The sequence below is a fragment of the Chenopodium quinoa genome, unplaced genomic scaffold, assembly GCF_001683475.1.
Source record: "Chenopodium quinoa cultivar QQ74 unplaced genomic scaffold, ASM168347v1, whole genome shotgun sequence".
Classification (NCBI taxonomy): domain Eukaryota; kingdom Viridiplantae; phylum Streptophyta; class Magnoliopsida; order Caryophyllales; family Amaranthaceae; genus Chenopodium; species Chenopodium quinoa.
Genome location: NW_018745063.1, coordinates 2958997 through 2973688, shown reverse-complemented (window position 1 = coordinate 2973688; position 14692 = coordinate 2958997). Strand labels below are relative to the sequence as shown.

Below are 14692 nucleotides of genomic sequence, written 5' to 3'. Positions count from 1 at the left end.
ACTTGAAAGCCTTGAGCACCGCAAATGCTGTGCCTCCAACGGTATCCACCCACAAAGGACGAACACGACTTTTAAGGTCCGCTACTTGGAGTTAGCAAGGTCCGACCAAAACCCAAGTGTTAATGGAGTTTAAGAATTTTTCCCAAAATATGGAGTGCTCTTTCTAACTCCCACTCAAGCACTTTACTCCAAATCCCAAGGTTGATATTTATAGGGGAAAGTATGAGTGGGAATTTCTATCCCATCAATGTGGGATCATGAAATTCCACAAATTAATTTAAAGCTAAATTAAATTAAAATTGGAAACTAATAATAAATCTACAAGTGGCATTACCATGTGAAATGGGTTGGTGAGGACCACATGGAGAGTAGGGGACCATACTTGCTCCCCACTCAATACTCCCCTTGTGCCACATGTCCTTACCCACTTGCTCCCATATTCCTCAAGCTTCCCCATAGTGACCGGCCCTATGTCCCAGCCACGAGCCCAGGCCGAGCCCAGCCCCGCACCAAGATGCGGGTTGCTGTTGTACACGCAAGCGACGCACTTGGTGCGGGCTTGCTGCTGTGTGTGGCTGCTAGTGCGTGCGCTGCTAGCACGCCTAGCTTGCGGCAGCTAGCTGCTGCACGCACCACGTGCACGCGACTGCTAGCCGCTGTTGTGCGTGGCTGCTAGCAGGTTGCGCTAGCTTGCACCTAGCCAGCCATGCTAGGCTCAGCTTGGTGCGCTTGCTAGCCACCTATGCTTGGACATTTTTGCCCCTAGAATTCGGATGCTCGGGGAATTCCGATGCTAGGGGTATTTTGGGAATATGGTCGATTTATTATTATTTTGCGCGTCTCGTCTTTTTATTATTTTTGACTCGACTTCCGACGTCTAAATATTTAACACTCGGGCGACGAATTTATTTCTTCCAAATTAATTCGTCGAGTCGGTTCGTATATTTTGCTTGGGTGTGACCCGAAGGGTTCAGTCAAGATTAAGCTGTAATATTAATTATATTAATATTACTGATCGGAAGCGGCCTTACTGAATATATAAGCTTTCTAATAATTCTGAACCCGCTATAAGAATAATACACTTGTTCGAAGGACACAATTCCTTTCAATTGCCAGGTCGACCCACGGTCGGTACACCACCTTAGGCTTCTGCAAAGAGCGTCAGTCAGGCAAGAATTTATCTAAGGCATCACAAAATGTCAAACGAGAAAAGAATCATACCGAGATGAGCCAATCTTGAACATAGGCAGTGGACATCCCCACACGGCGGCTACCCCAGGAAGCGCTAACTGGAAGCCTGCGCGGCGATGGTCTCGCCGGCGCAGCTGAAGGGAAGTACTCGTAGAACCAGATCTACAAGAAACTAAAGTTATCAGCAAATTCTAACTAAAATGTAGATCTAAACTTTATAGGGAATAAGGTTTACCTCTACGACCCTCCAAAAGCCGGACAAAGCAACATTCGACCCAAAGGATCGATGTCGACATGAGTCCCGAAACGCTCGAATGAAATCAGCATAGGCCAAGCTGGCCCAGTCATAAGTCCCGATCCGGTGTAGATCGCGGATGGCATGAAGGTAGTAAAGCAGCGCCCTACTACCCTTGTCAAGGGACGTCCTTGACAGCAAGATGAGTGAATAGATGTGCACCCGCTGCTCTCGGATAGTCGCACCATCGTCAAAAGCTACTACTAGAGTCGAGCGGCGAATCCCCCTAGCACTGAACTGAGTCGACTCAACCTCAGCTCGAGCCCGAATAGCAATCGGACCCAACAGCTCCTCGACCTCAGGGGAAAAGACGTCGATCCCGCTGTCGAACGGCAGTGGCACGAAGCTAAACTCCAGTCCTGTGATGAGACTGAAGTCGGTAGGAGTGACCATCATCTCACCCCAGGGAAAGTGGAAAGTGTTTGTGGTGTCCCAAAAGAACTCTACCAGAGCACGAACTACATGATGACCCCCGCTAGAGGCAACCATTGCCTCGGAGGTCTCGTACAGCGCCGTAAGACCGCAAGACTCCCACAGAAGCACTACTACAAAACCCGCTCAATCTTGACGCCTTTTTTTCATATTCTCGACGGCAAAAAGCGTCGAAAAATTAATTCTTGACGCTTTGGTAAAGCGTCGAGATTTTAGCCATCGAGAATTCTCGACGCTTTTAGGCGTCGATACTGTCGACACTTTTGCCTATCTAAATATTTATTTGACGCTTTAAAGCGTCGACAATATCGACACTTTTAACTATCGAAGTATTTCGTTGTCGACGCAGTTCAATGTAGGCAGTTTTAATTTTGCGGCTCATAGCAAGTGTTGGCGGGATATTAGATGGACGTTTAAAAGCGTCGAGAATTTGAGTTCCCTTCTTTTCTAAAATTCTAGGACAATGGAATATTTCAATATGTATAAATACTAATCCGAATTTGCAATTTTGAAAAAAAAATTCACAAATTAAGAGGCTAGGTAATATAATTAATAATAATAGTACGTACGTCCAAAATATATAGTCTAAAATAATTATAAAACATCGTACCATAACATTTAAAGTAAAGCTTATCATATAATATGTTTGAACTACTACATAATTATTCTTAGCTAATTTCAGAATCCAAAAGACAACCTCAAAGATAAAATATATGATCTTCAACCTGTTGAATCTATGGTCATCTCATAAACCATTCAAATCTAGCCAAATAATATAATTACAAGTTTCCTAATCTGAGTCAATGGTTAAACGAGCTAAGCATCCCTTGATTCATATCTTCCGCCTCCATGGTCTACGGAGTCATTAGACACCTGAAATTGATATTAAAAAATGTAAGTAATTTACTGTACATATATAACAAACATAACTCCCACTTTTTTTTAACACAAACGCGAGATAATATATATTAATTAGATAGCAGCCACTGTATGTGATTTAAGTTTAACTTACAAGCACATAAACTATAATATAAAGCAAACTTAGGATAAGTATATATGATAGACTTCAGTAGTTGGCAGGGAGAGAAGATATAGTTCAAAAGCCTGATGTTAGCAAAATAAGCTACTTGAATGAAACTGAACAGCAGAGGGCTAAGGTGCAATGTCTGGAATTTCAGCAGCATATATGTCGAAGCAATCAGGAGGGTAATAAGTAAAGGGAACAAACATAACTCCCACAAGCTAATTAATAAATATAAAATAACAGTGCAAATTTTTTAGAAAAATAATAAAAAAAAATATAAAAAATAAAGGGGCTAATGGCCAAAGTAGCTGCATGCTTTAAATCTTAATGATCCCAATCAACCTGGTGCAACTTGAATCCCATTAGAGAATTTTCTATACTACGTTAATCTAGGTTAGTGATCATTTTTTTGCAAACATTGTATAGTTATGAATCAGATTTTACTTGAAATAAATTCTTGGAACCAGCTAGTAGGATATAGGTTTTGCAAAAATAATTAACACATTACCTCAGGTTTGCAACAAAACAATCAGTCTCAAGACAACCGCTCTCAAATTATTTACAAAACAATAGCTCTTAATGATTACCTCTCGCAACCCCGGGTTTGCAGCAAGCCGAAGCCCACACATCACAGCTTTTGCTTCTACCACCCTTACCTCCCAATTAGTACTACTCTGCTGCACCTCTACTGCCTTGAATACCCCTTCCTTGTCCCTCACAACAGCACCCAAACCACAACCCAACTCCCAAATAAAGCCCGCATCTACATTCACTTACATAGCTCTTGCAAGCGGTGGCAGCCATCTAGCAGTAGAACCCAACCATATATACTGAAGCATACAAATTCTAGACGCAAAATGGGATATTAACAAGAGTCATGTGACCACTTGTTCTCAAGTTTTTTTTTTTTCTTCTGTTCAATGCATTTATATATACCAAACTATTTTCAGATCTCAATGTGATGTTGTTATCATATTTATCTTCTAATTAGGAAGCCCCAAATCATATTTATGAGCTCAACTGCCTCGTCTACTCTACCCCCTGCTCCCTAATGATCTGCATTACAGCAAAGTGTTGATTGCCTCACCTACTCCACTTCCTACTCCCTGCTTTATTTTTATTAAGTTCTAACACATTGAAATATGAACAGATCAGAATCACCAAGAAACACCCAATCGATTCATTTCTGGTTATTTATATCCTTACAAAAAATATGAACAAATCAAGAACACCAGGAAACACCCAACTAAATGATAACACAACATAAATAATTAAATAGAATCCAGTGGCATAAATAATTACCTGAGGGTTAGCCATACGCAAGGCTAGTTGTGCAGTATCTAGAAGTTGTGATGAACCTTCTCCACTACGAATGGATTCTAAAACTTGAGAAAATAGTGTTGTCATTGTCTTAAGTAGCTTTGTATTCTCATCACACTTTCCTTTTATCTCTTCATTTTGCTTATGAAGCTCCTTATTTTCTTCTTTCAAACTTGATACCTCTGATGACATGTTGCCCAATTCCACAACTCTATTTCCTTTTCCAATCCCTTCTTTTCTAAGTGCACCACGCACCCCATAAATGTCTCCACTTCGAACTCCAAAACACAAGCCTTGTGGTTTTTCAGGAATCTGTCCACCATACAGTGTAGCCTCAAAAGCTTCATTCTCTATTTCAATACGCGACTTTGAACCATCAGGGTATGCAAGCCTTAAGCTTTCAACCTTAGCCTTAACATCTTCCTGCACAAACATATATGACATATGTATATGTTAAGAGTCAAATTATCAAAAATCAGAAGATAAACAACCAAAAAGAACTAATACCAGGAAATCTTCTGTGTCTGTGCCTTCGTAAAAAGTTCCATCTTTCCTTCTATAACATTTTTTCCATAGTTCAAATAGGCTCATTTCTTCTCCGTGCTCATCTTCCTATAAATTAGAATAATAGAGATATATAGGTTACATATTGAATTGTTTTCAAAAAATGCCAACCACAATTTTATGCATCACTATGCATTATATTTGTAATCAATGGGTAAATAAATCATACATAATCAGCACGTCTATTCGCAAAGCTTGTACCACCATAATTATGAATTTGGTTTAGAGATGCTCTTGCCTCTTTTCTGATTTCAGACAATTCCTGCAATAATTCATACAACTTTTAAAATTTATAATAGAGAAAAATGAAACAGAATATATGATTTCATTGCGATAGCTGTAAAATTCATATGATAAATACTTACTTTCCCTCTCTCTGAATTCCAGTAGTTAACCAAATTAACCCAATTACTCTTGCTAACTCCATTTGGGGGATTATCAACAATTTCTGTTATTGATTTCTCATCTGGTTTAAAGTATCGTTTCTTAAGATCATGCTTATAATTCCTCCAAACTTTATCAACTGTAGAGCTTGGGTGTAATACTTCTCCTCATCGGGGATCACAAAGCGGTCCTTAATCCATGAGCAAATGTATATAATAATCCAAACAAATTTTAACTAAGTGATAAATGGAATATATACCCTTATTGCTTTACAGATGTCCCTCTTAAAAGAGGCGTCCAACTTACGCCAAGTCTTCTCTGAAAGTGGGCAGAAGCGCTCTTCTTTTGCAATGCTACCAAGGAATTGGACCAATATATGCCCACCTTTTCGAATTGGTTGGCAAAAATCATTGAACTGCACAACATATTTAACACCATTGTTATTCCAAACCTCAATTTGCGGAATGGGTCCACTACATGCAAACTGATAAATGATAATTTAGAGTGGATTTTAGACGAAAAAACTGGAAAATTAAAGAAGAGCAATTGTTAATTTCATCTTCGTAATTGACAATTCATAATTGACAAAAGTTAAGAAAAAAATTACTGAAAAATTAAAGGGATGGTACAAATCTAAATCTTTAGATAATTTGTAAATGTATTTCATAATTCAATCAAGATTCTAACTCATCTATAACAACAAATTTCATAATTAACACTAATCACAAATAAATCCCTACAAAAATTTCATACGTTCTCAGTTTGCTATTCTCAGTGAATTCATTCGTTCGTTACAAAAAAAAAAAAAACATACCTTCAAATATCGGATCTTGGATGATGATGAGCGATTGAGAAGCAATTGTTTTTGAGATCGATGTGAATAACGAAATCAAAAGAGGGGTAATGTTAGGGTTCATAAGCTAATAAGATCGAAGAGGAAAACTAATCGCGCGCTTTGAATTGGTACTCTGGTAGTAGTACTGTACGCGTGTAGTGTAATGGGTTTTGTTTTAATTTCTTTTTTTTTTGTTTTTTTTTTTTAACTTTCAAATGACCGCCTATAATTTTCAGCCTAAAATTTCATTTCGCGGGCTTGAAACTACTGGGCCTCTTTTCATTACATGGGCCACATGATAATTTTGACACTTTTAATTGTCAATTCCTGCTTATGACACTAAAAACCGTCGAGGTGAGGCGCGAACTACATTTTTCCCTTGACGGGCGTCCATAGTGTCGAGGCTATAGTGTCGAAATTACATGGGTTTTGTAGTAGTGAAGTCTCGTCTGATCATCTCTGGCGATGTACATCTTGTACAAATCGCCCAAGCCGTCACAGTCGGAACCATACAGCGCGTCCTCCCAACAGTGATGCCCCGTCTCACCCTCTTAGAGATATGGTGGACGGAGGAAAAGTACAATGTCCGCTCATCCCACTCATGGAGTTGACCAAGCGAAGTGGACGGCTCAACATCGTCCTCTACGGGCTCATGCTCCCGTCGAACGTCTCGGGATCGTGAACCGGAACCTCGTTGTCTAGCCATGCTACATTGTGCAGAATTTTCATAAATTAAGGTTCTATAATATCTAAGGTTCGCCTAGCCGCATGATACTATATTCGTAAAAAAAAAAAACAGAGTACGTAGTACTAAAACAGAGCACAAATTCAAATTGTGCATAACAGCATTTTTTCAAGCAATCAAACAATTTCTTGCAATACTATAGTAATTATTGTGACCAATTGGACAAGAATTGCTAGCAAAAACATCAAGAACAAGCCACATTGTATTCCCGACCTTAAGAGGTTCAACAATGGCAATTCGTTCATTTCTTCACCAAATTAAGTCAAACAAGTCTCAAATTACTCCCAAGGCAATATATAAAAATAATCAAGCAATTTCATGACATAAAATTTGACAAACAAAGAGAATTAAGCATTCTAAATTTTGAATTTTCATGAGATTCGGGAATAAACACATGAAAAATTCATTAAAACCGGTGTGAGTTTGAAGAAAACTTACATAGATCGGGAAAATGGATGGAATGAACTTTGATTTGTAACAAATTTGAGCGAATTTGGTTGAGAAACGAGCAAGAACGAAGCAAATGAATTTCTGGAAATTTTCGAGCAAAAAATGCGACGAGCAGCAGCGAAAATGAAGAAGGGAAGGGTATTTAAGGAATACCCGACTTTGGCGCCAAGCGCCAGACTTTGGCGTCAGTTGATAGGCGTAGCGCCTGGCGCTAGCTCCAGCGTCTGGCGCTAAAGCCAGATTATTGGCGCTGATGTTATTTCAGCGGCGCCTGAATGTTCAGCCCTTCAGTACGGTTGTTCTAACCTTTTGCAACAGGTTTTGGGTTCCTTGGTACGCCAGTTAGCCCCTCTAAGCAATTTGACACGATTTTTAGTAATCGGCTTGATTACACAAAGTGATCGACCTGATGAAAGATCTTCTCACTTGGCTTAAAGCGCCTAAGCATTGGCTCATCGCAAAAGGCACTGACGTACTGGTTCATTCAGAAAAACACCGACATATTGGTTCATTCATTCAGCAAAAGGCACCGACATACAGGTTCAAAAGCAGCAAAAGCGCCGACGTACAGGCATAGCGGAAGCAAAGTTCAAGCGAACTTTTAAAGATCGACAAGCGGAGATCTTCGGTAATTTCCTTTGGAAGATTATCTCAACAAATGAGGATAGCTTCAAGCGAGGATATCTTCGGTATTGTTCCCTAGATTGTGGAGAGTTTTCACAAATAACTGAAGGTGATTTCAAGCGAAGTTGTCCTCGATCGTGTTCCCTAAGATGTGGAAGATGGTCATAAAGTGGAAGAAAATTGTTTCAAGAGAAACAATCTTCAATATTGGAAGCAGTTACAAGCGTAGCGGTTTTCAAGCGGGATGGCATTCTCTTGGCAGGAGGTCATCAAAACAGAAAATACAGCAACAAATCGGTTACTTTCAGAGACGTGTGCTCGACGGTGCAAGATACGCGTTTCTTAACTCTTTTATATGTTTAACTAACGCTAGTTTGCAGGTATCGACATTACAAGAGTGATTTAGGATCGCAGAACGTTCTGAATCATTCTCCGTCCCTATCGCTACTTTGACTTTTGTTTTCGAAACTTGCGTTTCTCCAAACTCAGTCAAAGTGGGGGCTTCTGTAGACACCCATTCGTGTCTCCCCAAAACCAAACCCAGTGACGAGTACCTTTCACGTCGAATCATAATCGAATGAAGTGAAAGTGTGGAAAGTTTAGTGTTGCGGATAGTTTTAATTTCTTTTCTCTTCACTCTGTTTTTGAAAACCTATTTTAATAAAACAGCCAATCCAGTTTGGTTGGTCCATTATATGGGTCCAATAGTAGTGTAGTTGGATGGGGTTTGAAAAGACCTTTCCAACGATATATTATAAGCCCAAGTCCGATGAATATTGAGGAAGTTATGACCAAATTACTAAATTGGGCCTGGTTTGAGCCTTATATGCGGCTCAATGATCTAGGGGAGGGCCTAATATGGATTTATCATTCCTAATGCAATTAGGAATGGTTTTAGTCTTCTAGATTCTTCTAGAAGGATCTTTTCATTCCTAATTCAATTAGTATTGATAAATTGACTTTTGTTGACTTTTTAGAGTTTTACTCAGAATAAAAGAACATTTTTGAGGAAAATACGATTTTATCCTCCCGTACAGCAATTTCTATCTGATTTTAAGAAAACGCGTCGATTTCTTAGTCAGCGCCAAACGCCAGCTGTAGCGCCTGGCGCTAACGTCAGCGTTTGGCGCTAACCTGTTTTGCGCGTCAGAACTCTATTTTGATGTTTTATCTTTTTGGTTGATTTTCTCTATAAATAGCTTCCTAAAAACTCCGTTTTCATTCACCAACTCTCATCAAGAAATTCTTGATATATTCTCTCTCTCTTTTCTAAACTAGCCTTTTCTCAAATACAAAATTCCGCATTCACAAGCTCTAGACACACTCTAGTAGAAAAAAGGCATTAGGCAGTGGTTCAAACCCGGTCTAAGGCACCGGTTTGAACCGCTGCCTATTTGAGGGGTGCCAAAAACCTTCTATTTGGCACCGATTCAAAATCGGTGCCATAGGGTTTATTAGGCACCGGTTAACCGGTGCCTAAAACTGCTCTCCCGCCATTTTTTTTGGGTGGTGGATAGTTTAGGCACCGGTTCCTGCCTAACCGGTGCCTTTTGTATAATTTTTTTTTCGTTTTTTTGTTTTTTCAATCGTGCAATAATATTTTTTTAAAAAAAACCTGCAATAATAATAACCTGTAATCCCAGCAATTATATTAAATATAATAATTAATAATTTTATTATTATAATAACTAATAATAATATTATTAATTATTATATACAAAAATAATATTAGATACAAGAATTCAATTATATATATATATAGATATAAATATTCCCAAACGCAATACAAAAAACAAAAAAAAAAAAAAAAAAAAAAAAAACAGTTGCTTACATATACAAATAATAGTAAGTACACATATATAATGAATAATAAGTTATATATAGTTCAAAAGTTAACATAAATAATTTACAATTACAATGCATGCCATTTACATGTTGAAGGTGATGAAAGAGGCCAACATGTCACGAACTTCATTAAGCTCCTTGATTGTCAACGGACTATCCTTTTGGACCTTGCAAAACTTGAAATGCAAAAAAATTATTTTAAAAATAATTAATGAGGCAAAAAATATGTATTTTTATCAAATATTACCTATACGACTTCTATATAGCCCATTTACTACATTACTTATCAAATGAACTATTTCTTTCTCATAACATGTCAATATTGGATAGTTGTATGTGTGTAATCCCTAAAATTGTATAGGAGAGCATTTTGTTAAGGTTTATGACGGTTTTTACCCAAAATGGCCCGAATATGGCCTATATGACCTTACTTTGCCCATTTCCTACATTTCTTATTAAATGAACTTTATTTATCTCATAACATGTCAATATTATCTAGTTATAGGTGTATAAGGAAAGAAATCACATCAAAAGAGCATATTAACACAAAATGGCTCTAAAATGGCCCATATGACTTCTATTCAGCCCATTTTCTACCTTTCTTGTGAAATAGACTTTTTGTTTCTCATAACATGTCATTGTTGGATAATATTAGGTGTCTAAGGCTAGAAATCACATCAATATAGCATTTCAAGAAGTTTAACAACGCATTTTACTCAACATGGCCCAAATAGGGCTTATATGACTTCTATGTAGCCCATTTTCTACATTACTTATCAAATGAACTATTTATTTCTCATAACATGTCAATGTTGGGTATTTGTATGTGTGTAAGCCCTAAAATTGTATAGGGAGAGCATTTTATTAAGGTTTACGACGCTTTTTACTCAAAATGGCCCGAATACGGCCTATATGACCTTACTTTGCCCATTTCCTACATTTCTTATTAAATGAACTTTATTTATCTCATAAAATGTCAATATTATCTAGTTATATGTGTATAAGGAAAGAAATCACATCAAAAGAGCATATTAACACAAAATGGCCCTAACATGGCCCATATGACTTCTATTCAGCCCATTTTCTACCTTTCTTGTGAAATAGCTTTTTTGTTTCTCATAACATGTCATTGTTGGGTAATATTAAGTGTCTAAGGCGTGAAATCACATCAATATAGAATTTCAAGAAGTTTTAGGACTTACCTCATCAAGCTGTTGAGTGTCCGTACAATGAGTCACAATGTCAAGCATGAATCTCATCACATACAAAGCACAATCAAGTCCATTCTCTTGTTGTGCGCACTAGCATATGACAAACAAATCACATCAGTGAAACATGCAAAGGAAATGAGCAAATATTTACTACCATAGATTTTCAAGATAATCACAATAATATCATGTAAATTACCAACGGTGTCTTCCATGTTGGACCCTTTGGAGCACGACAATGTAGCTTCTTCATAACACTGTAGTATAAAAAAATACAATCAAATTTGATTAGTCGTATGATTACTAAATTAGTTATTATTAGCAATAATCATCACTATAGGTTGCTATATATATTTACTTTTGCAATATAGACTTCACGAGCCACTTCTCCGATGATCGAGCTGAATCAAGGTGATAAATTGTGTTAGTGGAATTACAAATCACCATGAGGCTCCAATGCTCCCTACATGTAATGAGGCCAAATTAATATTTAGGAGTCAACATATAATGAGGCCAAATAGATTGAATTTGACATGGTTAGACTTACTCTCTATAACATGGGGCGAATATGAACTTGTCTCCCGCACGCGCTGATTCCCTTATACTCTGTTCAACATAGTACAACACGTCATGGGGGTTGCCTATGATTTTAGTAGTGGATAACTGCTCGGGGCATAACCACCCAACTTTACAAGGAGAATCAGTGTCAGTTAAGTGCTCCTGTAGTGCTCTGCGTGCATGAACATTGATTAATTTATCAGATGTAGGATAATCACCAATTTGAATAACCTGAAAAAAGTATAGATTATGTGGGCATTGAAGTACCTTATGAATGTTTGAATGAGGGAAATATTAAGTTTTGCACCACGTAGAAATTCCTTCACATCTTCTTTGCTGATCCATGCAATTGCATCCTCATCATAGTGGAACATTGCCTTAGGAAGTGCAACTTCCATGGGATCGACCAAATAACAAGCACAGTTGTGAAGAAAGGTCATGTCAGTAGAGAGCGATTGAAGAACAATGTCTTCAACAAGTGGAGTAGGTGGCATGGGTGAACCTTTCGAAGAGTGCAACTTCGACGCTTGTTCACTCTTGGACTGTTGTTCACTTAACTTCTTCTTATGTTGATCAATTCTTTTAGGCTTCTCCACCCTCTTTCTCTTTGAAGTTTTGCTTCCATTGGAAATCTGAAATAGTTTGAGAAATAATAAGTTTCAACTCACAATCACTTATAATAGCCAAGTGAGTAGCCATTTCGGGTCAAAATGGCTTTTTTTGATGAATTACAAAACGTGAATATACCATTCATATAGTGAAAAAATGCATGTTTCCAAAGGGTTCTTATCACTCCAACCTAACCCATCCTTGAATGTCTACTCTCACTAGTGAATATATGTCAACTTTCCAATTTTAAGGAAAATCCGGCAGCATTTCCCCCTAGTTCTCCAAGTACACGATGTAGATAATTAATTACCCACATATGTACCCAGAGAACATAGTGAGGAAATGGTAAGCCAAGATGTTCCTTAAAATCGAAAAGAAAACATACATTCACCACCTAAGTGAGAGTACACATTTAAGAACAGTCCCAACCGGAGACTATTCAAGACTTTCTCCTAATGAGAAAGCCTTGAACGAGTATCTAGGCATATGATGATGCAATTCAAGTATTCTATATATTGTTGTATTTATTTGCAATTAAACAATACACAAGTTGCAATTTCATGTTAAATGGATGAATAGAAAGAAATATAGCTAAGAAAGTTTAGTAGTCATACCAATTGCAATATAGCAACTACCCACTTGAGCTCAATATGTACGTAGTCCTCAAGCTAATTAAACTCTTGCTTCAATTCACATATGAATCTATATATTAAAAAAACAAAAATTAGCAACGTCACTAATTCTCTAATATATTTACAAATCTCTAATGTATTCACAATTCTCTAATTTATTCACAATTCTCTAATGTTTTCACAATTCTCTAATTTATTCACAACTAATTAAGTGACAATATCACTATTTCTCTAATTTATGCACAATTCTCTAATTTAATCACAATTCTCTAAATTATTCACAAATCTATAATGTAATCACAATTCTCTAATTTATTCACAATTTTCTAATTTATTCACAACTAATTAGAAGCAAGGTCACTAATTCTTTAATATATTCACAATTACCCATTAAAACAACCTAAAATTACACATTAAAACATACAAAAACTCAACTAATTAAGTAACATTTTTACTAATCTCTATTATATTCATAATTAATCATTAAATCAACCTCAAAATAACCCATTAAAACATACAAATTTTTCAACTAAGGAACAAGGTAATGCAAAATTACTCTAATCTATAATATGTATTCAAAATTACTCTAAACATACAAAATTACTCTAATGTATAATATGTATTCAAAATTTCTAAATAAACAACAAAAATTAAAAAAATTAGGTAAAATTATATACATTCCTCGACTTTAATTTTCTTAACAATAATTGTTCAAAATGCTATTGAAAATAATAGAATTACATATTTCAAAATAATTTGTTCAATTTTTAACAAAAAAAAAAACTTACCCTAAATTAGTTGGAAGACTGTGCGCGCTGGTGGAGGTGGAGGCGTGCTGCTGTACGTGTTGATGGAGGTGCAGGCGTGCTGCTGTACGCGGAGATGGAGGCGGTGCAGCAAAAGAAGGTGAATTTGATGAGAAGAGCAAAAGAAGGCGGTGCTGTACGCAGGAAAAGAAGAGCAGGGCTGCGGCGCGGCGGTTGAAGGTGGTGCAGCAAAAGAAGGGTCGAAGGTGGCGCGGCGGCAGAGAAGAGGAGAAGAGAAGAGGAGAACAGCGCTGCGGCGCGGCGGCAGACCGAGGCTTCTTCAATTCCAACAGTAGGGCTGCGGCGCGGCTTCTTCAATTCGAACAGCAGAGATGGAGGGAAAAGGAGGGGACAGAGACTAGGTTATGGGTTTTCTGGTGGTGTTCAAGGTGGCTGCAGTGGTGGAGGGAAAAGGAGGGGACGGAGGCAGCAGTGGTGGTTTTCTGGTTTGGGTTTTTCGAATGAAACAGTGAAGGCCAGGTGAGTGGTTAAGGAAAGGAGGAAGAAAGGAGGGAATGAATGAAATAAAGGGCCGTTTTTTTTTTTTTGTTTAAAAAAAACCACTGGTTCACTAAGGCACCGGTTCAAACCGGTGCTTTTTAGTTTTTTGGCACCGGTTTGAGTTGAACCGGTGCCTTTTACCAACTTTTTTAATCCCGCCCATTTTTGGGCCGGGTTTTGGCACCGGTTTGGCTTGAACCGGTGCCAAAAGGGGGTTGCCTTTTTGAATTTTTCTACTAGTGACACCTAGCCAAATTCGAAGTTGCCTCCGCCCTAGACGTGAAAGGTTTAATATTTTTGAGGTTTTGGTCATAAATTTCTATTTTAATTATTTAATTTAATTGTTTGATTTTATTATTTTCCTTGAAGTTACTAACGTGTGTATTTTGTTATTAGAAAGAGGTATGAGGCATCCAAGTAAGTACTTTAATGGTTTAATTGATATTATGATATAAATATCATGCTTAGGTTGTTATTATGATATTCCTAGTATCATGTCTAGGGTAACTTTAATATTAAGTATGATTGTTATGATGCCTTTTATTTTCTTTCCTAATATCATGTTAATATCATGTTAGGGTTAAACATTTGATCTTTGATGTTTAGTGACATGCTAGGGTTTGTTATTAATCTTGTTAGTATCATGCCTAGGATCTTGCTATTAATATT

At 37.4% G+C, this 14692-nt stretch overlaps 1 protein-coding gene across 1 annotated transcript in view; it reads right to left on the bottom strand.

Annotated features, from left to right (window-relative positions):
• Positions 1-2507: 2507 nt before the first annotated feature.
• LOC110709321 overlaps positions 2508-14692 on the bottom strand; it is a 51541-nt gene continuing 39356 nt past the window's right edge. The window contains exons 2-7 of the mRNA XM_021887532.1: positions 5517-5683; positions 5192-5376; positions 4996-5088; positions 4770-4874; positions 4245-4685; positions 2508-2791 (exon numbers count right to left, since the gene is read on the bottom strand). Coding sequence (XP_021743224.1) covers positions 2735-2791; positions 4245-4685; positions 4770-4874; positions 4996-5088; positions 5192-5376; positions 5517-5683 — 1048 coding nt within the window. The 3' untranslated portion in view covers positions 2508-2734. The remainder of the gene's footprint in view (positions 2792-4244; positions 4686-4769; positions 4875-4995; positions 5089-5191; positions 5377-5516; positions 5684-14692) is intronic.